At 39.9% G+C, this 24,523-nt stretch overlaps 1 protein-coding gene across 4 annotated transcripts in view; it reads right to left on the bottom strand.

The window, feature by feature from the left end:
- Positions 1-24,523, bottom strand: part of LOC122552912 (rho guanine nucleotide exchange factor TIAM2) — a 370,627-nt gene that overhangs the window by 316,516 nt on the left and 29,588 nt on the right. Inside the window, exon 2 of one of the 4 annotated variants that reach the window (XM_043696131.1) lies at positions 17,842-17,898. The exons of 1 other annotated variant lie outside the window; for it this stretch is intronic. In XM_043696131.1, coding sequence (XP_043552066.1) covers positions 17,842-17,871 — 30 coding nt within the window. In that variant the 5' untranslated portion in view covers positions 17,872-17,898. Of the gene's footprint in view, positions 1-274; positions 293-17,841; positions 17,905-24,523 lie in introns of those variants that run through there. 2 more of the 4 variants (XM_043696133.1, XM_043696136.1) reach the window with 2 other exon arrangements.

Raw genomic sequence — 24,523 nt, 5'->3', positions numbered from 1 at the left:
ACCTCGCAGCTCGAGTGTCAGGTCTAAACTGCCTCCCCGAGCTCCTGTCTGAGTCACCTGACCACCCCCCTCAAAAAATGGGGCAGCGCAAACCACACACGTAACATCTTGAATACACAGAAACAAATGCAAACTAAAATCAACATGTATAATTTTGTATATTCTGTGCACAGATTCTGGTACCCATCCAAACAGAATTGAATTAGATGTTACCAGTTTTCAGAATCTGTACCTACTAAACGTCTAAAAAAAACTGCACAATTAAATTGCTCACTTTAGTAGTCCAAGAATCCACAGGAAAGAAATACAACTACTGTATTGCTTTCAGTAACTTTTTAAAATTGTGTCTGAAGAAAAGCTCATCTCTATTTTCTGCTCACATGAATGGTATTTAGTTTATGAAAGGCAATCTGCACCTCCCACATCAGGCCCCTAAAGTCACTGCAGTCGTTTCAACTGAAGGAAATTACCTCATGAAGGAATTCCAGGGCAAGTTTAAATGAATACATTTCCTGAAACAATTACATTTGCCTGACCGTTATACAAAGAATGACTCCACGCAAATTTGAGTGCTGGTTGAAACCTGGGCAAACAAAACAAAAAGTTAAAGGACAATTAAGAGAATCATAAGTGAATATCAGAATGTTGTTATCTTCTGCCATGAGGGGTTTGATGCTATTGCATTAATCATTGAATCCTAGAACATTTAATTTCTGTAACATCAAAAAAGGTGACTTTAAAAATATTTTTGGACATGATGAATGTTTTCCAGTAGTTTTGCCAGTTATCTGGAAATTATTGTTTTAATCCATTTGGTTGAAAGCCACCATCTGATGTGGACAACATCTGATTTGTATTCTGTTCGAGGCCAGATTCTGGTATGAGTACACACAAGTCACTAATCATACTCATGCCTTAAAGACAAAGAGAAAACAAAAACTTAGATATTCCATACAGTAGTCTTATCTTTTGCCAACATTTCTGTTTTTGAAATACTTTATCTATTGTCCCGCAACCTCTGATGTTACTCATGCAGAATCTAAATCACAGGTTAGATCATTTTCTCAGTCATTTTCCAGGATTCAAATTTGGGTCCAGCATACAATTGCTTTTCCTTACCTACAATTCAGGAGCATGAGCACGCTCCCCAAAATACTGAATTTTTCTTTCTCTGACCTCATCACCACTCAAGAACTTGGGTAGAAGTTATGCAAAAATTGTGATAGAGTGTGTAGATTTTTTTTCCATCTTGAATAGTTCCACCTACTTTTCTAATAAACGGCAAGCTAACATAGAATTAAGTTAGCTCTATTATCTATTGCCTTCTTACACAAAATAGATTTACTACTTCCTAATGATAGTTCTTCCTTTTTTTGTATCAAAAACTCTCACAATACATTTAAAATGCATTGTTTTTACACTAACTATAATGAGACCACAACAATTCTGATGAACATGTATGAAAGTTTTTCAAGTTTGACTTATTTTCAATTTCAACTATTGGTTTTTGTTTCTTATGTGAACTATCATGTGCAATGTTTCATCCAAGCTGAAGTGGAATGCATAGCAGCAGCTGGACAGGGATAGGGATGAGGTAGTAGGAACAGGGCCAAATAAGCATTTCCAACATTCCTGATACTCTAAACATTAAAAATTTTAAAATATACTTTCAAATAGAAAAGCCCAATCAGGCTAAAACGCCGGTATTAACCTTCAAGAGCTGTTGAGTGCACACATGTGGAGGCAAGTCCTTTTCACTCAGTGTTTCCTAAAATGGTCTGTAGGTGTGAACAGCAGTGACTAAAATGAGTGCCTTATGCTCCTGATTTTGCGGCAAATGAAATTTGCTCCCTTTAAATGACAGATTGGAACAGATGTCTGCCTATTCACAAAATGACAACCTGGACAACAATATTGTTCAAAAACCTCACCTACAAAAGAAGAGAGTGGTGGTCAATTACAGACAGTTGATTACTGGACAAGTGGAATTCAAATCCCAGAAGAAACCCACATCCTACGTTTACTAACACTATCAGTCTCCATGAAAATCTTGTACCAGTGAAGTTCTATTAATGGGTCTTCCTCCCCCTTGGGGCACTTAACCTGGATTTGGTTGCAAGAAAGCGAATTATCCATGCATGTGGCTAATCTTATCATACTTACCTAACAAAGCACTGTGGTAGGGTAGAGGTACCTGAGAATGATGAGATTCTGCCTTCACAGGATGCTCACAAGAGGCTACAGAAAGCTGGCCAAGCTAAGGAGCCCAACTTTGTTTTAATCTTTGTAGCCCAAAGCTGAGGATAATTGTGTGGTTTTAACTGCTGCCTAGGCTGGGATTAGCTGAGCGAGTACAGACTGTAGATTGAAACCACAACTTTCAGTCTAAAATGTTTCAGTCACGCTAGACCTTGGGCTGTCAAGGGAGTTTGAATGATTCAATACGAATTAAGTAGTGAATTCAACTCTGCCACAGAATTTCCATGTTCATACAATGTTTAAAATGTTACTGAGTCAAGGCAATGTTTAAAAGCAACAAACATTTCTATTTATGAAAGTTTAGTTTGATAATTTCAGTCCACTCAGCTCAATTGTTGGTGCCCCTTCAATATTTGTTTCATTCACCTCAAACATCTCCTCTCCTAAATCCAAATACAAAAGGAAACACAATTTCTGTAGGAGTTTATTACAAGCAGATGCAGGAACGTCATCATGAATCTATATGCTTCCTGTATCACAACATGAGGCTAAGTATGTAAATCTTTGAGAGAAAAATGCAAGAATTCAGTTGTTAAACTGTTTAGACTTAAGAAATTCCATACTACAGGATTAATTTTAAAGTTTAGAGCTTCAATACTGCAAATCTAAATTAAAATCATAATTAAGAGTTCTAATAGACTATAACAGTATTTAAAATCATTCATACATTCAATTTGCAGGTATAAATAATTTTGAGAATTAGAATCCCGACAGTGTGGAAACAGGTCCTTTGGCCCAAGTCCACATCAACCCTTTGAAGAGTAACCCACCCAGACCCATTCCCCTGTCTAAATGCACCTAACCTACACATCCCTGAACACAATGGACAATTTAGCATTGCCAATTCACCTAACCTGCATATCTTTTGGACTGTGGGAGGAAACCAGAGAACCCAGAGAAAACAAGCAGACATGGGGAGAATGTCTGTGTGGAGTTGCACAGTCGCTAGAGGCAGGAATCGAACTCGGGTCCCTAGTGCTGAGGCAACAGTGCTAAGCACTGAGCTACCATGCCACCCCAAAGCTCTGAATGTTTTGTCAGAACATTCTAGTTTGGTAGTTTATTTAAGATTTACTTGATGATGATGATAGGGCACGGTTAATGGGATGAAGTGAGGAGTCACAGATATCATCTGTTTTGCTCGGCTACAAAGCACCCAGGTTATAGAGTTTTATGGAAGTCTCAACTGTCCAAATTCAGCTGTAGAAATGGAAGAAAAAAAAAGGAAGAAAGAACGGGAAAGGTGGGTAGGAGGGTACAAGGACTACACAAGTATTAAGAAACATAATTCATGGGTACCAGGTAAGTATGATAAGATTAGCCACATGCATGGATAATTCGCTTTCTTGCAACCAAATCCAGGTTAATTTATTAAAACGCAGTCAACTGCTGTATTGTTGGAAACCAATTCTTAAAATAAAAGTGCAATAATGACTAGATCATCTGATTAGTTGGAGGGATAAAGTTTGGCCAGGACACCAGGGATAACTACCCTTTGGAACACACACATCCATCATTTAAAGTGTCTTCTTGCAGTGTGCTTTGTTTGAGCAGTTTGCAAATTAGGGAACTTATCTGAATAGTTGTGCCAGCCATGGCCCCATGATGTCCATTTTCATTTTAGCGCAATTTCTACAGATGCGCCAAGAACTGTGCCATACTTGTACATGCTTAGTCTGCTTTTATAAAGCACTTCCTGTCTCTTCTCTTTCCAGCTCTCCCTTATCCCTTCCTGCTCACCATTCCCATCACCCGACACCCTGTTCCCACTTGTTCATCGCTCCCCTCTCCCAATTTCAGTCCCAAATGGTTTACCCACTATTTTGATACTGTGACTCTTGGTTCTAGACACCCCAAGCAGGGAAAAAAAAACAAACACTGTCCCTGCATCTAGTCTTTCCAGCCCGATTTAAATCGTCTCCCCTCAATATTCTAAACTCTAGTGGATACAAGGCCAGTTGAACTGACCTATCACAGGACAGTCCTGTCATCCCAGATGTCTGCCTAGTGAACCTTTGTTTCACTCTCTCACAATACTCTAGCTGGATCTCAATGCCCTGTGTAACTGCAATAAGACACCCTGACTTCTGAATTCAAATCCTTTTGCAATGAAGGTCAATATACCATTTGTCTTCATAATTGCTTGTTGCGTCTGCCTGTTCATTTTCCTTGATTAGTGTACAAGAAAATCTTCATACCCTTCATTTCCCTACACAGCAAACTTTGTTTTAACTAGCACCTTATAAACCAGCACTTGATAAACCAAAAGTTATATACCTCAAATATCAATAGTGTACTGTATTATCACAACTTCTGCAATGTCCAAGGAGTCAGTTGAGGGTGTGTGAGAGTGAGAAAGCTCTCTGCTGGTAAATGTCATTCAAGGCAAAGTTACATTATTTAAGTGATTAGTGTGGTTCAAAAAAAAAGTATGACAGTGATGTATAAAACCCCTGCGTTATGTTTTTATCACTTACTATGTTGCATGCACCCACCATTCTCTGTTTAAAGAACCTACCTCTGACATCTCCCCTATACCTTCCTCCAATCACCTTAAAATTATGACAGCCATTTCTGCCCTGGGGAAAAGGTCTCTGGCTATCGACTCTACCTATTCCTCTCATTGCCTTGTACACCTCTATCAAGTCACCTCTCTTCCAGTGCGAAAAGCCTGACCTCACTCAATCTCTCTTCATAAGACATGCCCTCCAATCCAAGCAGCATCCTAGGAAATCTCTTCTACACCCTCTCCAAAGCATCTACATCCTTCCTATAATGAGGCAACCAGAACTGGACACAATATTCCAAGTGTGGTCTAACTAGGGTTTGATAGAGTTGCAGTAAAATCTGATAGTTCGTAAACTCAATCCCCTTGTTAATGAAAGCCAAACACCATACACCTTAACAACCTATCAACTTGGGTGGCAACTTTGAAGGATCTATGGACATGGACCCCAACATCCCACTGTTCCTCCACACTGCCAAGAATCCTGTCTTTAACCTTGTATTCAGCATTGAAATTCAACCTACCAAAATAAATCACTTTGCATTTATCCAGGTTGAACTCCATCTACCACTTCTCAGCCCAGCACTGCATCCTGTCAACGTCTTGTTGTAGCCTGCAACAGCCCTCAACACTATCTATAACACCACCGACCTTTGTGGCATTGGCAAACTTACCAACCCACCCTTCCACTTCTTCAACCAACTCATTTATAAAATCTTTAAAGACCAGAGGCCCAAGAACAGATCCCTGCAAGATATCACTCGTCACTGACATCCAGGCAGGATACTTTCCATCCACTACCACTGGCTGTCTTCTTTTGGCCAGCCAATTCTATATTCAGCCAGCCAAACCTCCTTGTATGCCAAACCTCCTAACTTTCTGAAAGAGCCTACCATAGATAACCTTATCAAATTCCTTACTGAAATTCATATATACCGCATCCACTGCTCGATCTTCATCAATTTGTCATGTCATATCCTCAAAGAACTCAAAAGGTTTGTGAGGCATGACCTGCCCCTCACAAAGCCGTGCTAACTACCTTTAATCAAGCTATATTTTTCCCAAATAGTCATAAATCCTAACACCCAGAATCCTTTCCAGTATCTTGCTTACCACAGAAGAAAGACTGACTGGTATGTAATTCCCAGGGATTTTCCAATTCCCTTTCTTGAACAGAGGAACAACATTCACCTCCCTCCAATCATCCAATACTACTCCCGTGGAGAGCGAGTATGCAAAGATCATTGCCAGAAGCATAGCAAACTCATTCCTCACTTCCCGCAGTAACCTTGGATATATCTGGGGAGTTATCCATCTTGATGCTTCCCAGAATTTCTAGTACATCCACTTCCTTAATATCAATCTGTTCAAGCCTATTAACCTGGTCCACAGTGTTCTCACTGTCAATAACGTCACTCTCTCTAGTGAATACTGAAGCAAAACAGCTATTTAGGGCCTCCCCTAGCTCTTCAGATTCTAGGCACACGTTCCCTCTTTGAAAGAAACAGAATATAGGCCATGAGTCCAGGAAATTTGTGAAAAACTTAATTCATAAATTAAATTAAATCAGCTTTACGACCTTAGCAAAATTACTCAAATTTGAAGTATTATTTTACAGTCTTGCCCAAAGGCTCCTTTACTACAAGGTTGTTAGTTTTACCATTTGGCAATAAGACATGGTAAATTAAAATAGACTGTTGACTTCTCAGCTTACTGATCTAGAAACTACCTTGAATGCATTCCATAAATTCACAATTACCACACCTTTAGTTTTCCCAGAACACTGGAAGATTAAAGTTCCCCCGTGGCTGTATTATCCTTAATATATGCACTTCAATTTCCTGATTTACGCTTTACTTGACAGTAACTGCCATTAGGGAACTAAGCTTAGGAGTGTCTTTTCACATTATTGTGGTCTGAGCTCCACCTATTCTCCATCTTTGTTTTTCTGAGTGAGCATCTTCTCGCCACTGTTTCTATCCAGTCCTTTATCAAAGCTAATCCTTTTCTTTTGCTTATTTTGCCACTCCCTAAAAGTCAATTTTCCAGCAATATGTAGCTCCCAGATTCAGTAACTCTGTAATGACGTCTCTGGAATGGCTATTACATTTCTAATTATGTTCCTGATGGGACTATTTGCTGGGAAGATGGGATGGAGTTAAATCTTGATAGAGGAAGCAGTCTTATAATATGATGATTAGAAAGCAACTTACCAATGTAAAGCTATCAATGTTAGGTCAGTTCTGTGATTATGACCTGTGATTCCTCACAAGCTGTCCATAAATTCAGAAACTTGTATTCTACAGCTGACAGTACTTGTAAAATTCAGAAACTAAAATTTCTAAATTTATTGATTTACCAAATCACCAGACTAAATCTGCAGGATCATTAACTAGTCGTTTTAGGTCTCCAATCTGAGTTTAAGCATAAACATGCTAAAAAAAAGGGTGAGATTATTGCACTTTTCAAAAAATCTTGTACTTAGTCACAAATACCAATGCAATGAAGTATATGCAAACATCTACAAATATTACTTATGGTCAGTGCTATATTCATTTTTTCCCCCAAAAAGCCCAACATTGAAATTTTTCAATTTCAAAAGTTCCACAAAAGTGCTAGTGTTCACAAATTCTAATCTGAAGACTCAAAGTCTATGGTATCTACCATATTAAGAAAAACTTGACTTTCAAGCAGCTAACATACTTACAAACCTGATGACTCTTTAAAACCAGAAAGACAGAAGCCCCTTGTCCTCATCTACCACCCCACCAGTCTCCATATCCAAAGCATAATCCTTAAATACTTCTGCCAACTCCATCTAGACATTACCACCAAGAACATCTTCCCCCTCCCTATCCCTCTCTGCCTTCCACAAGGTCTGTTCCCTTCAGCAGTCCTTGGTTTGTGCCACACTCCCACCGCCCCCCTGCAACCACAAAAGATGTGAAAGCTACCAGCTCACCACACCTCTCACCTCCATCCAGAGTCCCAAACAGTCTTTCCAGGTGAGACAGAGGTTCACCTGCCTCTCTTCCAACCTAGTGTATTGCATCAGGTGCTTCCGATGTGGACTTCTTGATATTGGAGAGAATGAACGTAAACTTAGGAAACAGTTTGCTGAGCATCTCAACCGGACCCGCAGGGACTGACTGGACCTCCCAGTCACTGCCCATTTCGATTCCCCTTCCCACTCCCTTTCCAACATGACCATCCTTGGCCTCCTCCATTGCCAAAATGAACCACTTCGCACATTGAAGGAACACTACTGCCATAGCCCTGAAAACTCAATATGGAGTTCTCCAATTTCAAATATCCTCCCTTCACCTTCCCCGACTCCCTTCACAGCCCCTCCCCATCCTTTCCACTCCTCCCAGCTACCAACCAGATTCATTCCTCCTACTGACCAACCAGGTCATACCCTCTACCTATCTTCCCCTAACCCCACTTCACCATCTGCCCCCGCCACCACCTTTACCTGCAGCTCCCCCTCCACCCACCCCAGTTCTGAAGAAGGGTTACACCCGAAACATCGACTTCTCTATCTCCTGGTGCTGCCTGGCTTGCCATGTTCTTCCAGCCTCCTGCCTGCCTACTTTAAAACCACTAAAGTAGTGTCAGAGTCACAGATGTACAGCACTGAGACAGACCCTTCAGGCCAACTTGTCCATGCCAACCAAATATCCCAATCTAGCACTTGGCCCATATCCCTCTAAACCCTTCCTATTCATATACCCATCCAGATGCCTTTTAAATACTGTAATTGCACCAACCTCCACCACTTCCTCTGGGAGCTCATTCCATCCATACACTACCCTCTGCATGAATATGTGCCCTTTAGCTCCCTTTTTATCTTTCCCCTCTCACCCTGAACCAATGCTCTCTAGTTCTGGATTCCCCCACCCCAGGAAAAAGACCTCATCCATGTACCCTATCCGTGTCCCTCATGATTTTATTAACCATGATAAGGTCACCCCTCAGCCTCCGACACTCCAGGGGAAACTGCTCCAGTCTATTCAACCTCTCCCTTATAACTCAAATCCATCAAACCTGGCAATATCCTTGTAAACCTTTTCTGAATCCTTTCAAATTTCACAACATCCTTCCTAAAGCAGGGATACGAGAACTGCATGCAATGTTCCACAAGTGGCCGAACCAATGTCTTGTACAGCCACAACATGACCTCCCAACTTGTATACTCAATGCTCTGTCTAATAAAGGCAAGCATACCAAATGCCTTCTTCACTATTCTATCTACCTGCGACTTTACTTTCAAGGAGCTATGAAACTGCACTTCAAGGTCTCTTTGTTCAGCAACACTCCCCAGGAGTGTTGCTGAACAAAGGACCATTATCATGAGGACCATTAAGTCCTATTAAAATTTGCTTTTCCAAAATATACATTTATCTGCCACTCCTTAGCCCATTGGCCCATCTGATCAAGATCCCATTGTAAACGAGATAACCTTCTTCATTGTCCACTACACCTCTAATTTTGGTACTGCTGAGATGCTGTGGTGCAGTGATGCTGAGAAGTCATATAAACTAGTAAATCCATGTAACTACAGGTGGTTGTCAAAAGAAGTTATTAATAAATGTCTAACAATTTGTCTTTTAAAGGATTATTTTCCACCAGTAACAAAAATCACATGCTAAATAAACACATGGTGTTTAATGGTGTTGCGTGTAGTATATTTACCAGATATTATGTTTCGAATTTCAAACAAAACACTTCAGAGTGTACTTTAGGATAAGGATAAGAGACAGCAAGCCAATGAGACTATAATTAAGTACTAGTAAATAGTAACTAAAAATTAGTGACTAGCACCCATTTTCAAGGAAGGCAAGGTACCCACCTTTTGTATCAGTGGGGAACAAGGAAATGTGGTATGGAGGGAAACAAAAAAAAAGTGCCATCTGACTTATATGCCAAGTGAAATGCCAAAGCTTGGAAATCGGAATTCAGAGAAGTTCATAGAATGACTTACAGACATTACTTTACATGGAGCTGATATAATGGATGGATTTATGAAGGGTAAATCATATTTGACTAATTTGCTGGATCTTGTTGATTATGTAACTAGCCAAGTGGATAATGGGGATCCTGTGGAGGTAGTGTATGTGGACTTCAAGGCAACATTTAAGAAAAAAAGTCACACAAAATGTATGATCATGTGGGGTTTAGACAGCTGCATCATCCATGACCTTCCAATTATAAGGTCTGAAGTGGGGATGTTCACTGATGATTGCACAACATTCAGCTCCATTTATGGCTCCACAGATACTGAAGCAGTCCATGCAACAAGATCTGGACAACATTCAAGTTTGGGCTGACAGCTGGAACTAACATTCGCACCATATAAATGCCAGGCAATGACAATCTCACCATCGTCCCTTGACATTCAATGGTGTTACTATCGAAGATCTCCTCTCATTCAGGGATTCAAATTGAGGTATACAAGATGCTAAAGGGGATTGACAAAGTAAACGTAGAAAGGAAGTTTCCTCATGTCAGGCAATCTAGAACAAGAGGCTGTAGTTTTAAGATAAAGGGTAGAAGATTTAAAACAGATGAAGAGGAATTACTTCTTTCAAAGGACCATGAATCTGTGGAATTTCAGAGTGCAGTGGGTGCAATGATACAGCGTAAATTTAGGGAGGAGATACAGGTTTTTAATTAGTGAAGGGTTGAAGGGTTATGGAAAGTTGGTAGGAAGGTCGACTTGAGACCAAAATAAGATCAGTCATGATCAAAGTGAATGGCAGAGCAATCTCAAGGGGTTGAATTGTCTACTCCTGCTCCTAGTTCTTATATTCTTATGAAATAAGTAACAGAAGTGTGGATTTCTCTCCCAGAGAAAGCAGATGTTAAACCACTTTCTTTAAAATTAGATTCTGTTATACTATTGGCTAGCAAAAATGAAATTTCAGCTAAGGCAGGTGGATGAAGTTAGGTCATAGTTCAGCCATGATTTCAGTCAATGGTGGCACGAATGGTCAGCTACTGTTCTTTTATTTCTAATATTCAAGCACTAATGTTCATTGAACAGCTTCTGTAAGTGTCCTCATTGAAATCAGTTCCATCAAAACAAAGCTGGGATTTTTGTTTTATTCTTTCATGGGATGTGGAAGTTGATGGCGAGACCAGTATTTAATTCCCATCTCTAATTTCCCAGAGGGCAGTTATGAGTTGATCATATTAGTGACTCTGGAGTCACAAGTAAGCCAGATATCCATAAAAAAGGACATCAGCAAATCAGATTTTTTTAAAATGACAATCAATAGTGGATATGTGGTCACCATTAAACTAGCTTTTTAATTACAGATATAGCCCCACTGGTACTTGAACCTTTGTCCCCTCAGAACATTACCTTGGTATTCTTGGCTACTAGTCCAATGATGCTGCCACTACACCATTGCCTCCCTTAATCTTGAGGGTCTCTATTGCCTTTACCAACAGAATATTCAGGGGAGCTAGAATACTCAATCTAGAATAATAGAATGTTTATAATCTAGAAGGATGCCAATAGTCAGCTTGCGAAGTTATTGTTATTCAACTTCTGGTAAAGTAATTCACTAAGTACCATTGTTTTTCCAGCTTGCCTCAGCAAGCAGGAAACAAAGGTGCCCCAGGCTAGTTTGGTAAAAGAAATTTTCCATGCTTTTAGCTGCATTTCCTTTGTAATATATATCCTCAAATAAAAAATGATTATTCTGCAATCTCTTTGACTGTTCTTAATTACAAAAGAGTTTAAATTTCACTTTTTAAAAGTGAGTGCATTTCCTGCCAGATTCATTTTTGAGAAAGATTATAAATTGTTTAATTAGTTCCCACCCAGATAAGCACAATTTGGATGTGTTAGAAAGAACCACAAGAGCAGATGGTGCATCATTTGTTTTTTATCCACCATCCCAGACCCCCCCCCCCCGCCCCTGGCCAACTCTAGAGGCCTCCAGGTCATGCAAAGAACACTGGGTTTCTTCTTAGATTCTTTGGTCTAAAACTAAGATGACAAAATTGCTAATAGCAACAGCCTATGTGACCTCTTCAAAAGTAATAAAGTAAAGCAAATTGCTTCACAGGAGCAATTCTGAAACCAAATACAACATTAAGCCACATATGATAATATTAGGTCACACACAGTCAAAAAGAAAAAGGTTGTAAGTAATGAATTAAAGGGAGAAAGTGAGGTGGGGAGGTTGAGAGAGAAAATTCAAGAGTTTATTGCAAAGCAACAGGAAGTATGGTAATCAATACAGTGTTATGATTTAAATTCAAGAGGTCTTTGTTGGATGTTGTCAAAATCCTCAAGGATCATAGGCCTGTAGGAATCACTGCTGTCCTATAAACCAAGACATCAGCCTTCGGTTTGAGATATGGTTTGGTGAAGATTAGCGATAGGAAAAGGCAAGGCCAGAAAAGGAGTTGAAATTAAGGATGAGGATTTTCTAAAATCAAGATGTTGCTTGACAGGGTAAGGTTGACATATTAAAGATACAGACAAAGAACAAAAGCAGACCACTCAGCCCTTGAAGTCTGATCCATCATTCAATAGGATCATGGCTGATATGATTTTAACCTCAAATCTACATTTTGCATATTCCCTCTTTAATCCATTTCTAATCCTTTAGACTACAAGAGGATAGAATGGGCTGGTCAGATATGCTAATCAGTAGCAAAAGGAATTCAAATCTTGATAAACATGAGGCAATGCACTTGGAACAGATAAACAAGGCAAGGAAATATATGACGAACAATAAGATCCCAGAAAGCAGCATGGATCAGATGGACCTTGGTGTGCATATTACTGACTCCTTAACATATCAGAACAGGTAGATAATGCTTTTTAATTCATCAATGGGATGTGGGCATGCCTGGCTAGACCACATTTGTTTCCCATCCCTAATTGCCCAGAGGGCAGTTAAAAATCAACCATGTTGCTATGGATCTAGAATCACATGTAGGCCAGACCAGGTAAGGATGGCAGTTTGCTTCCATAAATGACACCAGTGAAACAGATGGGTTTTTCCTGACAATCGACAATGGTTTCATAGCCACAATAGACTTTTATTTCCAGATTATTATTGAATTTAATTTTCACCAACTGCTATGGCAGGATTTGAACCCAGATACCCAACATGTTAGAGGAGTAAAGGTCACTCTACTGAAACATTAATTCTGATTTCTCTCTACAGGTGCTGCTAAACCTGCTGAGCTTTTCAAGCAATTTAGGGTCTCTGGATTAACAGTCTAGCAATAACACCACTAGGCCATCGCTTACTCGCATTTTTAACAAGACAGATAGCATATTTCCCTTTATCAGTCGAGACATAGAGTTTTAGAGCATACAGGTTATGCTAGAACTGTATAAAAACATCAGTTAGTGTGCAATTCTGAAATCCTCATAGGAGAAATGTGATAGCACTGGAGAGGGTGCAGAGAAAACTTACCTGGGTTCCTGGGCTGGAGAATTTCTGTTATGAAGAGAGACTGGTTGGATTAGGGCTGTTTTCCTTAGGCGCAGAGGCTAAGATGGGACATGATTGAGATGCATAAAATTATGAAAGGGGAAGAGACCTCTCCCTTTGATACAGGGATCAATGACCAGGTACACAGATTTGAGGTAAGAGGTGAAAGGTTTAGAGAAGATGGGAGGAAAACAATTTCATCCAGAGGATGATGGCAATCTGGAGTTCTGCCTGTAAGGATGGAGTACTATAGGTCATAGTTTAAAAATAAGTGATTGTCCATTTAAAACAGATGAGGAAAGTTTGTCTGAATTTTATCACTCTTTACAATTTATTCTAAACAATTTTTTAAAGGCAGAAATAGATTTGCATTTTTTAAAAAACACTCATTACATTTTAGAAGTATTTAGATGTGCAGTGCGATGCCAAGGCAAGCAAGGTTATCAGCAGAGTACTAGAAAATGAGATTCGAATAGTTAGATGGTTGTTTTTTGACCAGTGTGGACACAATGTATACGGGATCTTTATCTTTGCTGTAGATCTCTGACTCTAATCGATCTCTGCCTTAAAAAATATTTAAAAGATTCTGTATCCGTCGCCTTTTCAGGATGGGAATTCCAGAGTGACAACATTCAGACAAAAACAAAGTCCTCATCTGTTTTAATGGACAGCTCTTTATTTTTAAAATTCTGGTTATAGTTGAATTCTCCCACAAGAGAAAACATGTTTTCAACTTCCACCCAGTCAAGTCCCCTCAGAATCTTGTGTGTTTCGGTTAAATCACTGACTCTAAACTCCAGAGGATACAGGCCTTATGGCACAAGGCTACACAGGCTGTATGTTCATTTCAGGAACTAATGTGGTTAAACCTTCTCTCAACAGCTTCCAATGCATTGATATCCTTCCATACACAACTAGCACTGTACAGAGTGCTGGGCTGTCTCACCAATGTCCTGTGTAATTGAAGCATAACCTCCTTACCTTTACATTCAATTCCCCTTGCACTAAAACAGAACATTCCATTAGATTTAATGATTATTTTCTGGACCTGCATACTTCTGTGATTGAAGCAAAATGCAAGAGGACAACTAGATCTCTCTGCATCTTCTCACCACATTTTGGGAAAGCAAATCTTAGCAGGACTTATACACTTAATGGTAAGATCCTAGGGAGTGTTGCTGAAAAGAGACCTTGGAGTGCAGGTTCATAGCTTCTTGAAAATGGAGTCGCAGGTAGATAGGATAGTGAAGAAGGCGTTTGGTATGCTTTCCTTTATTGGTCAGAGTATTGAGTACAGGAGTTGGGAAGTCATGTTGCAGTTGTACAGGACATTGGTTAGGCCACTGTTGGAATTTTGCGTGCAATTCCGGTCTCCTTCCTATCGGAAAGATGTTGTGAAACTTGAAAGGGTTCAGAAAAGATTTACAAGGATGTTGCCAGAATTGGAGGATCTGAGCTACAGGGAGTGGCTGAACAGGTTGGGGCTGTTTTCCCTGGAGCATCGGAGGCTGAGGGGTGAACTTATAGAGGTTTACAAAATTATGTGGGCCGGGTGCTGGCAGGTAGGACTAGATTGGGATGGGATATCTGGTCGGCAGGACGGGTTGGACCGAAGGGTCTCCCGCCCACCCTCTGACGACCCCTTCTCCCGCCTCCAACACACACCATCCACCTGGCTTAGCCTGCTGGACAAACTTTCCTCATTCCTGAAGAAGGGCTAATGCCCAAAACGTCGATTCTCCTGTTCCCTAGATGCTGCCTGACCTGCTGCGCTTCTCCAGCAACACATTTCCATCTCTGTTTCCATGCTGTACATCTCTATGACTATTTAAAAACCATTTTATCGCTCTGTCAAAATGGACAATTTCATAGTTTACTACATTGTACTCTATTTGCCAGATCTTTGCCCATTCACTTAAGACTACAAAAGGGATCGAGAAAAGTTTTTTTCCCTTCACAACTCTATTTTCTACCTAACTTTGTGTTACCAGGAAATTTAGCTCCCATACCTTCAATTCATTCAACCAAATCACTCATATAAATTGCAAAGATTTGAGGTCCCAGTTCTGACCCCATGACACATCACTTGTGTCATCCTGGAAAAGCTCAGCAGGTCTGGCAGCATCTGTGAAGAGAAATCAGAGTTAACGTTTCAAGTCCAGTGACCCTTCCTCAGAATTGACATTAACTAGGAAGATATTGGTTTATATGCAAAGTATAGGATGGAGTGAGGAAGGTCAGGAGTAAACGATAGGTGGGGATAGACCCCAAAGAGAGAGTAGAATAGTTGGACAAAGGAGTGCATAATGATCTGGCTAGGAAAGTGAATAACTGTTAATGGAAACTGTTAGTGGCTAACAATAGATAGTGTGTAATGGCAGGCTATGTGATAACAAGGCCTGGTGTGTGGGATTGGGGGCTAGGACATGGGAGAGTTCAGGCCCTAGAATTACTGAACTCAATATTGAGTCCAGAGGGCTGCAGGGTTCCCAAGTGGATAGTGAGCCATATCACATTTCTCAGTGACTGCCTCCTTCAGGCTCACCCCATGTAGATTCCACTTCCAGTTTCATCCCTCGTGCTTGGAATCCACCTGAGATCACAGGTATCTGGGATGCTAAACATTCCACAGATGCTCTCACCATATCCTAAGATCCACACTCAGTGCCATGCAGCATTCCAGTTTCATCCCTCGTGCTTGGAATTCACCTGAGATCACAGGTATCTGGGATGCTAAACATTCCACAGACAGTTGCTCTCACCATATCCTAAGATCCACACTCAGTGCCATGCAGCATCATATGCTCACTCTTGACCTCTCTCTCCAACAGCAATGCATTATGCTGCTCAGGGTTGCACCACTCCACAGTTTCACTTCATCATCTGGTCCCTTCTGTGCTAACAAGAAACTTTCTCTTTTCCTTTCAGGCATCAAGGCTCACAAGATACATCAACTTGGGAGGTACCCAAGGCCTTCTGGAACCCTCCTCCACTCCCGCCTGAATCCATCCCTTCCCCCAATCTCACCATATGTCGTGTGTGCACCACCTGAAAAGTGGTGGGGTGGGGGAGAAATGGTCCAAGAACAGTAGTTTACTTTCTCAATACAATATTGCAAGCCTATTGACCACCACCTGCCTTACCCATCTCAGATCAAATCTACAGTTAAAAATCACAACACCAGTTATATTCCAACAGGTTTATTCAGAAGCACTAGCTTGAGGAGCTCTGGTCCTTCATCAGGTGGTTGTGGATTGTAAGACACAGAATTTATAGCAAAAGTTTACAGTGTGATGCAGCTGAGATAATATATTGAAAAAGAACTTGATTGTTTGTCAAGTCTCATCTTTTAGAATTACTATGTTGGTTTCATTTCTTCCACATGTAAATCACAGAACTTTTAAAAAGATACATTCTCAAGTGAACTCTAACAATAGGAGCCATGTCAGCTCAGAAAATGCATTGAAGGTGTGAGGCTAAAGTCTGTCTGTGCCTCAATGTTCAGACTGATTCTATTTCTTTAAAAAGGGGATTCACATGGATTCATGCTGTTTTTGAGCAAAATAAAACGTAATTCTGCAAGTACAAATTCACCCCACAAACCTATGTGTGCACACATATGGGCCTATATGTGTATGAGAGAGGGTCTGTGTGAGCGTGTAGGAGAGCAAGCGAGAGAGAGTGAAAAAAAGTCAGAGCTTGGTGCATGTGTCTACTGCAGCCATGAACCCAAGGTCCTGGTTGAGGCCATCCCCATGGGTACCAAACTTGGCTATCAGCCTTAGTTCGGCCATTTTGCACTGTTGCCTGTCCTGAAGTCTGCCTTTTGTCGCTGTAAACTTTTGCTATAAATTCTATGTCTTACGACCTTATACTCCACAACCACCTGATGAAGAAGCATGCTCCCAAAGCACGTGCTTGCAAAAACCTGTGGGACTATAACCTGGTGATGTGAGATTTTTAACTTTGTCCACCCCAGTCCAACACCAAATACAGATCACACCTAGAATCTTTCCCATGAGAACCACAACATACAGATCATTTACACACTGCATGATAGATATACTGTTTCAATTACCACCTCATGTTTAAAAGGAGACTGAATATCCATTTAAAGTAAAAAGCTGCAGAAAATGATTGAAGCCATAGTTAAATGATAAACTCCCATATTTCAAAGTCAATGAGAAAATTAACTGGATGTTGTGCACAGAGACCATAAAACATTTTTTTCAAAACAATAATACTGACTTTATGATTGAGAATTAGGTCACAACTTCTGGAGTATTCCTTTCGGAAAACAGCTTCAGTTCTTTATACAGAAGCTGGGAGGGAGGAGAGCAAATACTAAACACCAAGAAAACCAATTATACATATAAACAATTACAAATTAGTGAACTTACAAACACACATTTTAGCACTGGTATTACATTAACATATACAACAACAGGAACATTAAAACATTAGTCTTACAGTCAAAGTTCTGGAGCCTGTGTCAGTTGTCTAACTTAAACGTTCATTGTCTTGATGATAAAGTATCTGAATTATATCAAAGAGTTTCCAAACAAAGATGACAAGGCCAAGATTTACCAGTGTTACAGATGAGATAATTACCTTAAATTGAAGTGGAGCCAGACGTCCCATTCACACCCCCATGATTGACTGATGGCTCTAAAAGGTAAACATACAAATCAAATTGTCTCAAGTATTTCACTGGAACAGAAGTTAAAATAGTGATGCTCAGTAAATTTGCTAGCTCACTGCGCAAATTCACCAAATAATGCAGTTCTGAGCTACAAAACAAAGTATAAATCGGGATTATTCTCCAACTAGACCTGGGACACTATGTCCTTTTACTTGAGGTTACCCTCAAATTCATGCAAATATTATATACACTCCCAAGGTAAGTATTTGTCGTATAAAAACTAGTTAAACATTTATTATTTTAGTTTTCCTTAACGTGAAAATGTCATTACTATTAGTTTAAGTCATTCCATTGCCTCAGTATATAATCTCTTTGAAGCTCACTTTTATTGTGGATCTTAAAATTTATGCCTTCCAGTGGAAATAGTTATGCACTTTCATATAAATTCTTTTTTCTGAAAGCTTCTAACAAGTGTCCACCATTTTTGTTCTAATAAAAACATATTATTGCTCTCCTCTTAAATAAAGTCCATCTTCTCTATTTCATAAATGTAACAGTTATTTTAACAAGAGATTAAATGTATAGTAATTTTTTTTTTAAAAATCCACAAATTGATATTTGTGCTTTGGTCTTAAAGCGAACTGTCCCTTAAGAAACCACCAATTTAGTTTTACCACAAGGAAAAACATTGCAAACTCCCGCTCCTGGGTGAACAGAAGCAATACTTAAAATTGTCCTTTGATGCCAAGCACTTGAGGTCACCATTGAGTAGCAGACTCAGCTTATACTCCCATCAGTGCTTTTCATGAGGATCCATCTGGTCAATGTACACATGGGCTCATGAATCAGTATAGCTCTGCAGTAGATGCAGGTGACCAACTGTTTAAAACCACAGGGGTGATGTAAATCAGGCTGAAGACCAGCTCAAGCTGACAAAAATCAATAGGGTTTGAGAGGTGACAATAAAATGAATGATCTATTATGCAAGAATAAAAATAGCATGAGGTATAAAGTAATCATTTAGTGCTAGCAGGCTTTGTTTAATACAGAACCAATTCCATGATGTTTAAATTAAGTATGAAGTTTAAAGTTATATTTATGGGGGAATAGTGCTACCCATATAAATGCTGGCAGAATAACGATTGGGTGATGGTCATACAATTAAGGCAGAAACAGAGACCCAATGCTCAATATCGTGTATTTTTCAACAGGTGCACGCAAACCTGGTTAAGATGCTAAGCTGGCTGATGATTCAATTTTCTCTTTTTACTGAAACTAATTGCAAATTAATTCAATCAAAATGTAAATCGGGCCCTTACAAAATTGAAACAATTTAGTATATTCCCAGGGTTAATCATTCCAACATTAAAATACTGTAATTTTTGAAGCACTGTCTGTAATGACAGTTAAAGTTTGCCTGTACCTGTATTATTTGTATTGTTCCACGCTGTCATAAGACAATTGTAGTCATATAAAAGGTTAACACAAAATTCTCACTTAAGGTTCAAGGCCTTGTAACTTACCCTCATTTTGTGCTCAAAACATTCTTACCCCCTGCTTATGGAATGCAATGAATCCATGGATTCATTTCAGACACGGTGGGAAAAATTGTCAACCCATGTCAGAAACACTGACTTTCAAAACAGTGATCGCTTGTGCTGTACATTGGTGAATCTTACTCCAGATTTATCTTACAACTACAGCATGCCTAGCAATTATACATTGCTATAATAAAAAAGGGGCATTTATTCTGCAATGTGGAAATTTAGATGACTAAAGCAAGATACTTTGCATGCAATGATGTTCTATCGCTTTTACCTAGACTCATATTCTAAAATGGGAGAAAATGAGGACAGCAGATGCTGGAGGCCAGAGTTGAAAAATGTGCTGGAAAAACACAGGCCAGGAGCTCCTCGGATGCTGCCTAGCCTGCTGTGTTTTTCCAGCACCTCATATTCGAAAATATAAATCTAAGGTACTTTGATGGATTGGATGAACATTTGATTCAGAAATTAAACTCCAGTGTTAATAAATTGACCATAAAGTATCTTACAAGAATGACAACTATCCAGAAAAGGGTAGTTTTTTTTAAACTAAAGGAACTTTTTAACTTCCAGAAAACCCACCTAGGTGCAAACAGATGAAAAAACTAATTGTTGCAGACTTGGATATTTATTTTCCTTCAAAGAGGAATTTCTCACCACGACCAACTAATTCGACCCACCACTTCTTCGATGTCAGGTAAAGCCATTAGTACATACAATTCAAAAGGTTCCACCCGAAGGAACTTTTGTTTAGGTAACATTATATTGTTAAATGAAATGATAGAGTTTACATTATAGATAGTTAGAGTCATAGAGATGTACCGCATGGAAACAGACCCGTCGGTCCAACCCATCCATGCCGACCAGATATCCCAACACAATCTACTCCCACCTGCCAGCACCCGGCCCATATCTCTCTAAACCCTTCCTATTCATATACCCATCCAAATGCCTCTTAAATGGTGCAATTGTACCAGCCTCCACCTCATCCTCTGGCAGCTCATTCCATACACGTACCACCCTCTGCGTGAAAAAGTTTCCCCTTAGGTCTCTTTTATATCTTTCCCCTCTCACCCTAAACCTATGCCCTCTAGTTCTGGACTCCCCAACCCTACGGAAAAGACTTTGCCTATTTATCCTATCCATGCCCCTCAATTTTGTAAACCTCTATAAGGTCACCCCTCAGCCTCCGACGCTCCAGGGAAAACAGCACCAGCCTGTTCAGCCTCTCCCTGTAACTCAGATCCTCCAACCCTGGCAACATCCTTGTAAAACTTTTCTGAATCCTTTCAAGTTTCACAACAACTTTCCGATAGGAAGGAGACCGGAATTGCACACAATATTCCAACAGTGGCCTAACCAATGACCTGTACAGCTGCAACATGACCTCCCAACTCCTGTACTCAAGACACTGTCCAATAAAGGAAAGCATGCCAAAAGCCTTCTTCACTATCCTATCTACCTGCGACTCCACTTTCAAACCTGCACTCCAAGGTCTCTTTGTTCAGCAACACTCCCTAGGACCTTACCATTGAGTGTGTAAGTACTGTTCTGCTGTAAATTTTTTTTATTTACATACTAGAACATCCATTTCATTCCTCTTTTCCTACTTGGATAGGTAGGAATAAACTCCAACATTCTCCTTCCTCCCCCTCCCCGCCCCCAGAGTATACTTGATGGGAATATGGACATTAAAGTCTAAAGTACTGTTTCCGAAAGTGAACCGAATTCCCAGTTTGAAAATCCTCAACCCTTGTTTCTAAGGACTCCATTGCTTCAATCATTTTGGCCTCAAACTTTCTGAAACTCTATGATGAGAACTACATTTGTACAGCACCTTTAACCTATTAAAAACAACCTAAGACACTTCATAAGGCAGTTATCTCTATTTTAGTGGCACCACACCACATAAGGACTTGGGAGCAAAAGCTTGGTCCAAAAAAAAAGTTTTTAAAGAAAATCTTAAAGCAATATAGATGTGGATAGGTTTACAGACATAATTATAATGGTTATAGCCTGGTTAATTAAAGGCATAACCACCTATGGTAACACAATCAGCAGAAAGCCAGATTAGGAGTACAGGTATCTTCTAGGATTTTAGGTCAGGAGGAGTTTATCGAAACAGTGAGACCAACTTGATATCAGGAATGCAATTTTTAAAATGGAGACAGAAGGCAATAGATATTGGAGAGTGCATGAGTGATGGCAGAGTAGGATGTGATGCCAGTTCAAATGTGGGCAGCACAGTTTTAGATGAGTTCAGGTTACAATAGGGGGCAAGATGGGGGCCCATCCAGGAAAGCACTGGAATAATAAAGGCTTGGATGGCAATTTCAGCAAGGATTTCTGCAAGTGGCAGGGATATGCCACAAAAGGTAGAATTAGGATATCTGGCAGTGTAACCGACATGGGTGATCAGAAGTTCATCCCTGGGTAAAACATGGCACTGCATTCTTACACCGTCACTTTGATGTTTCAACAAGTTTCTACACCTGAAATATTGTGTACAGTTCTGGTCGCCATATTTCAGGGAGGACGTGGAAGCATTGACAAAGGTGCAGAGGAGATTTACCAGGATGTTGCCTGGTATGGAGGGAAGGTCTTATGAGGAAAGGCTGAGAGACTTGAACCTGTTCTCATTGGAAAAAAGAAGGCTAAGGGGGAGATTTGATAGAGAGAAACAAGATGATCAGAGGATTAGATAGGGTAGACAGTGGAAGTCTTTTTCCTAGGATGAGGATGTCAGCTTGTATGAGGGGGCATAACTACAAATTGAGAGGTGATAGATTTAAGACAGATGTCAGAGGCAGGTTCCTTACGCAGAGAGTGGTAAGGGAGTGGAATGCCCTACCTGCCAATGTAGTCAACTCTGCCACATTAGGGAGATTTAAACAATCCTTGGATAAGCACACGGATGATTTTGGGATAGTGTAGGGGGACGAGCTGAGAATAGTTCACAGGTCTGCGCAACATCGAGGGCCGAAGGGCCTGTTCGGCGCTGTATTGTTCTATGTTCTAAAGTGGTTCTGGATATACATCAATGTGAAATGATCAGTACAGGACATCCCCAGATTACAAACGATTTATGTTCCTGTATACATTCATAAGACTTTTACACAAACAAGCACAATACTGCACAGTACAAAATATCCATTTGCAAGTACAAGCAAACGTCCTCAAATTTAAATATTATCATGGGATCTCACTCGGATTTACAAATATTCATAAGTTCAACATTGATAAATTGGAGATCTCTGGGGTGCAGCTCTCCTCAATTAGCCTTCCTCATACTGGCCCAATAGAATCATAACTCTTCCTTCCCAAGAATATACTTTATTCATAACATTTTACTTGAATGTTACAAAATTTGCAAGAAAACTCAACTTATTCCCATACAGGATGTTCCACTCAGAATGAACGTAAGATTTGTAAAATCATTCCTTGTCAAGGAGACAGCTCAAGTGCAAAACAAATTGGAAATCACAAAGTGCAACAGATAAAAGATTTCCTCTGTACACCATGTTCAGTATATTTACAATTTATCATGTGCCAGTCTCGACAACACTGTCAAGGACAATCCTTGCGCTGGAAAACTGAACATCTTTCACTGAATCGGTCTTCCAGCTGCTTAAGATCATTAGAAATTTGAAAAGGAGCATAGGTTTGGTTCCTTGAGCCTGCTGTACCATTCAATAGAATTATGACTGATCCTATATTACTCACATATACATTTTTCGTTTTCTCCACAGTCCTTACTTCCCCTAATGATCAAGAACCTAATCAGTCTTAAATATACATAAAGATTGCCCCCTCAGCTCTGTGACAAGGAGTTTCAAAGACACTGAACCCTCAGGAAATTCCTCATCTCAATTGTAATTTAGCACCCCATTATTTTGTGACTATGCCCTCTGATTCTAGATTCTTCCATGAGGGGAACCATCCTCTCAACACTTACTCAGTTAAGCCCCTTAAGAATCTTATGTTTCAATAAGATCACCTCATTCTTCTAAACTCTGGTGAATTGAGTCCCAACCTTTGTAGTCTTTGCTCAGAGAATCTCTCCATACTGGGGATTTTTCCGAGAGAACCTTCACTGAACTGCCTCCAATTAAATATCTTTCCTTCAATGAAGGGGACAAAAACTGCTCCATGTGGTCTCACCAACATCTTGTACAGTCACAGTTAAAACAACCTGACTCTTATACTCCAACTCCCTTGATCTAAGAAACCAGCATCACATCAGTCTTCCTCATTACCTGCTGCACTCGTGTGCTAGCTTTCTGTGTTGATGTCTGCCTTGTTGTGTATCCCTGGGAACAGCCCATAGAACAGTCACTAGTATAAACTCTGAGTTAACAGCATTAAGTGACTGACTGCACAATCCTGCAAAACCAAGCATTTTAAAAATAACCTAGCATATCATCACTTTCAGAACTAAATAATGCACAACTCCGAAACCAAACCTCTGATGAGAAATTAATTTCCTCTGTTGGGAAAGGCAAAATGGCAAAAGGAAAGAAGTTGAAGTTTAAACTGTTCTATACATTTCACAATGACTAAGTACAGTTATTAAAATAGGCAAATAAGAAATTATTTACACTGTAATATTCATGAATTCATTAATAAAACAGAGGATAACAAAGAGAGAAATAAGGAAGGAGAGGATCAAATATGAAGGTAGGCTAGCCAGTAATATTAGAAATGATAGGAAAAGTTTATTTCAATACATAAGAAACAAACGACAGGCAAGAGTAGACATTGGGCCACTTCAAACTGATGCTGGAAGCCTAGTGATGGGAGATAAGGAAATAGCAGGAGAACTTAATAAGTACTTTGCGTCAGTCTTCACATTGGAAGACATGAGTAATATCCCAACAATTAAAGGGAGTCAGGGGGCTGAGTTGAGTATGGTTGCCATTACAAAAGAGAAAGTGCTAGAAAACCTAAAAGGTCTTAAAATTGATAAATCTCCTAGCCCCAATGGGCTACATCCTAGAGTTCTGAGGGAGGAAGCTGAGGAAATAGCTGAGGCGTTGGTTGAGATCTTTCAAAAATCACTGGAGTCAGGGAAAGTCCCGGATGATTGGAAGACCGCTGTTGTAACCCC

This window comes from Chiloscyllium plagiosum, chromosome 9 (assembly GCF_004010195.1).
Source record: "Chiloscyllium plagiosum isolate BGI_BamShark_2017 chromosome 9, ASM401019v2, whole genome shotgun sequence".
Classification (NCBI taxonomy): Eukaryota; Metazoa; Chordata; class Chondrichthyes; order Orectolobiformes; family Hemiscylliidae; genus Chiloscyllium; species Chiloscyllium plagiosum.
This window is presented reverse-complemented; position numbering and strand designations above follow the sequence as displayed.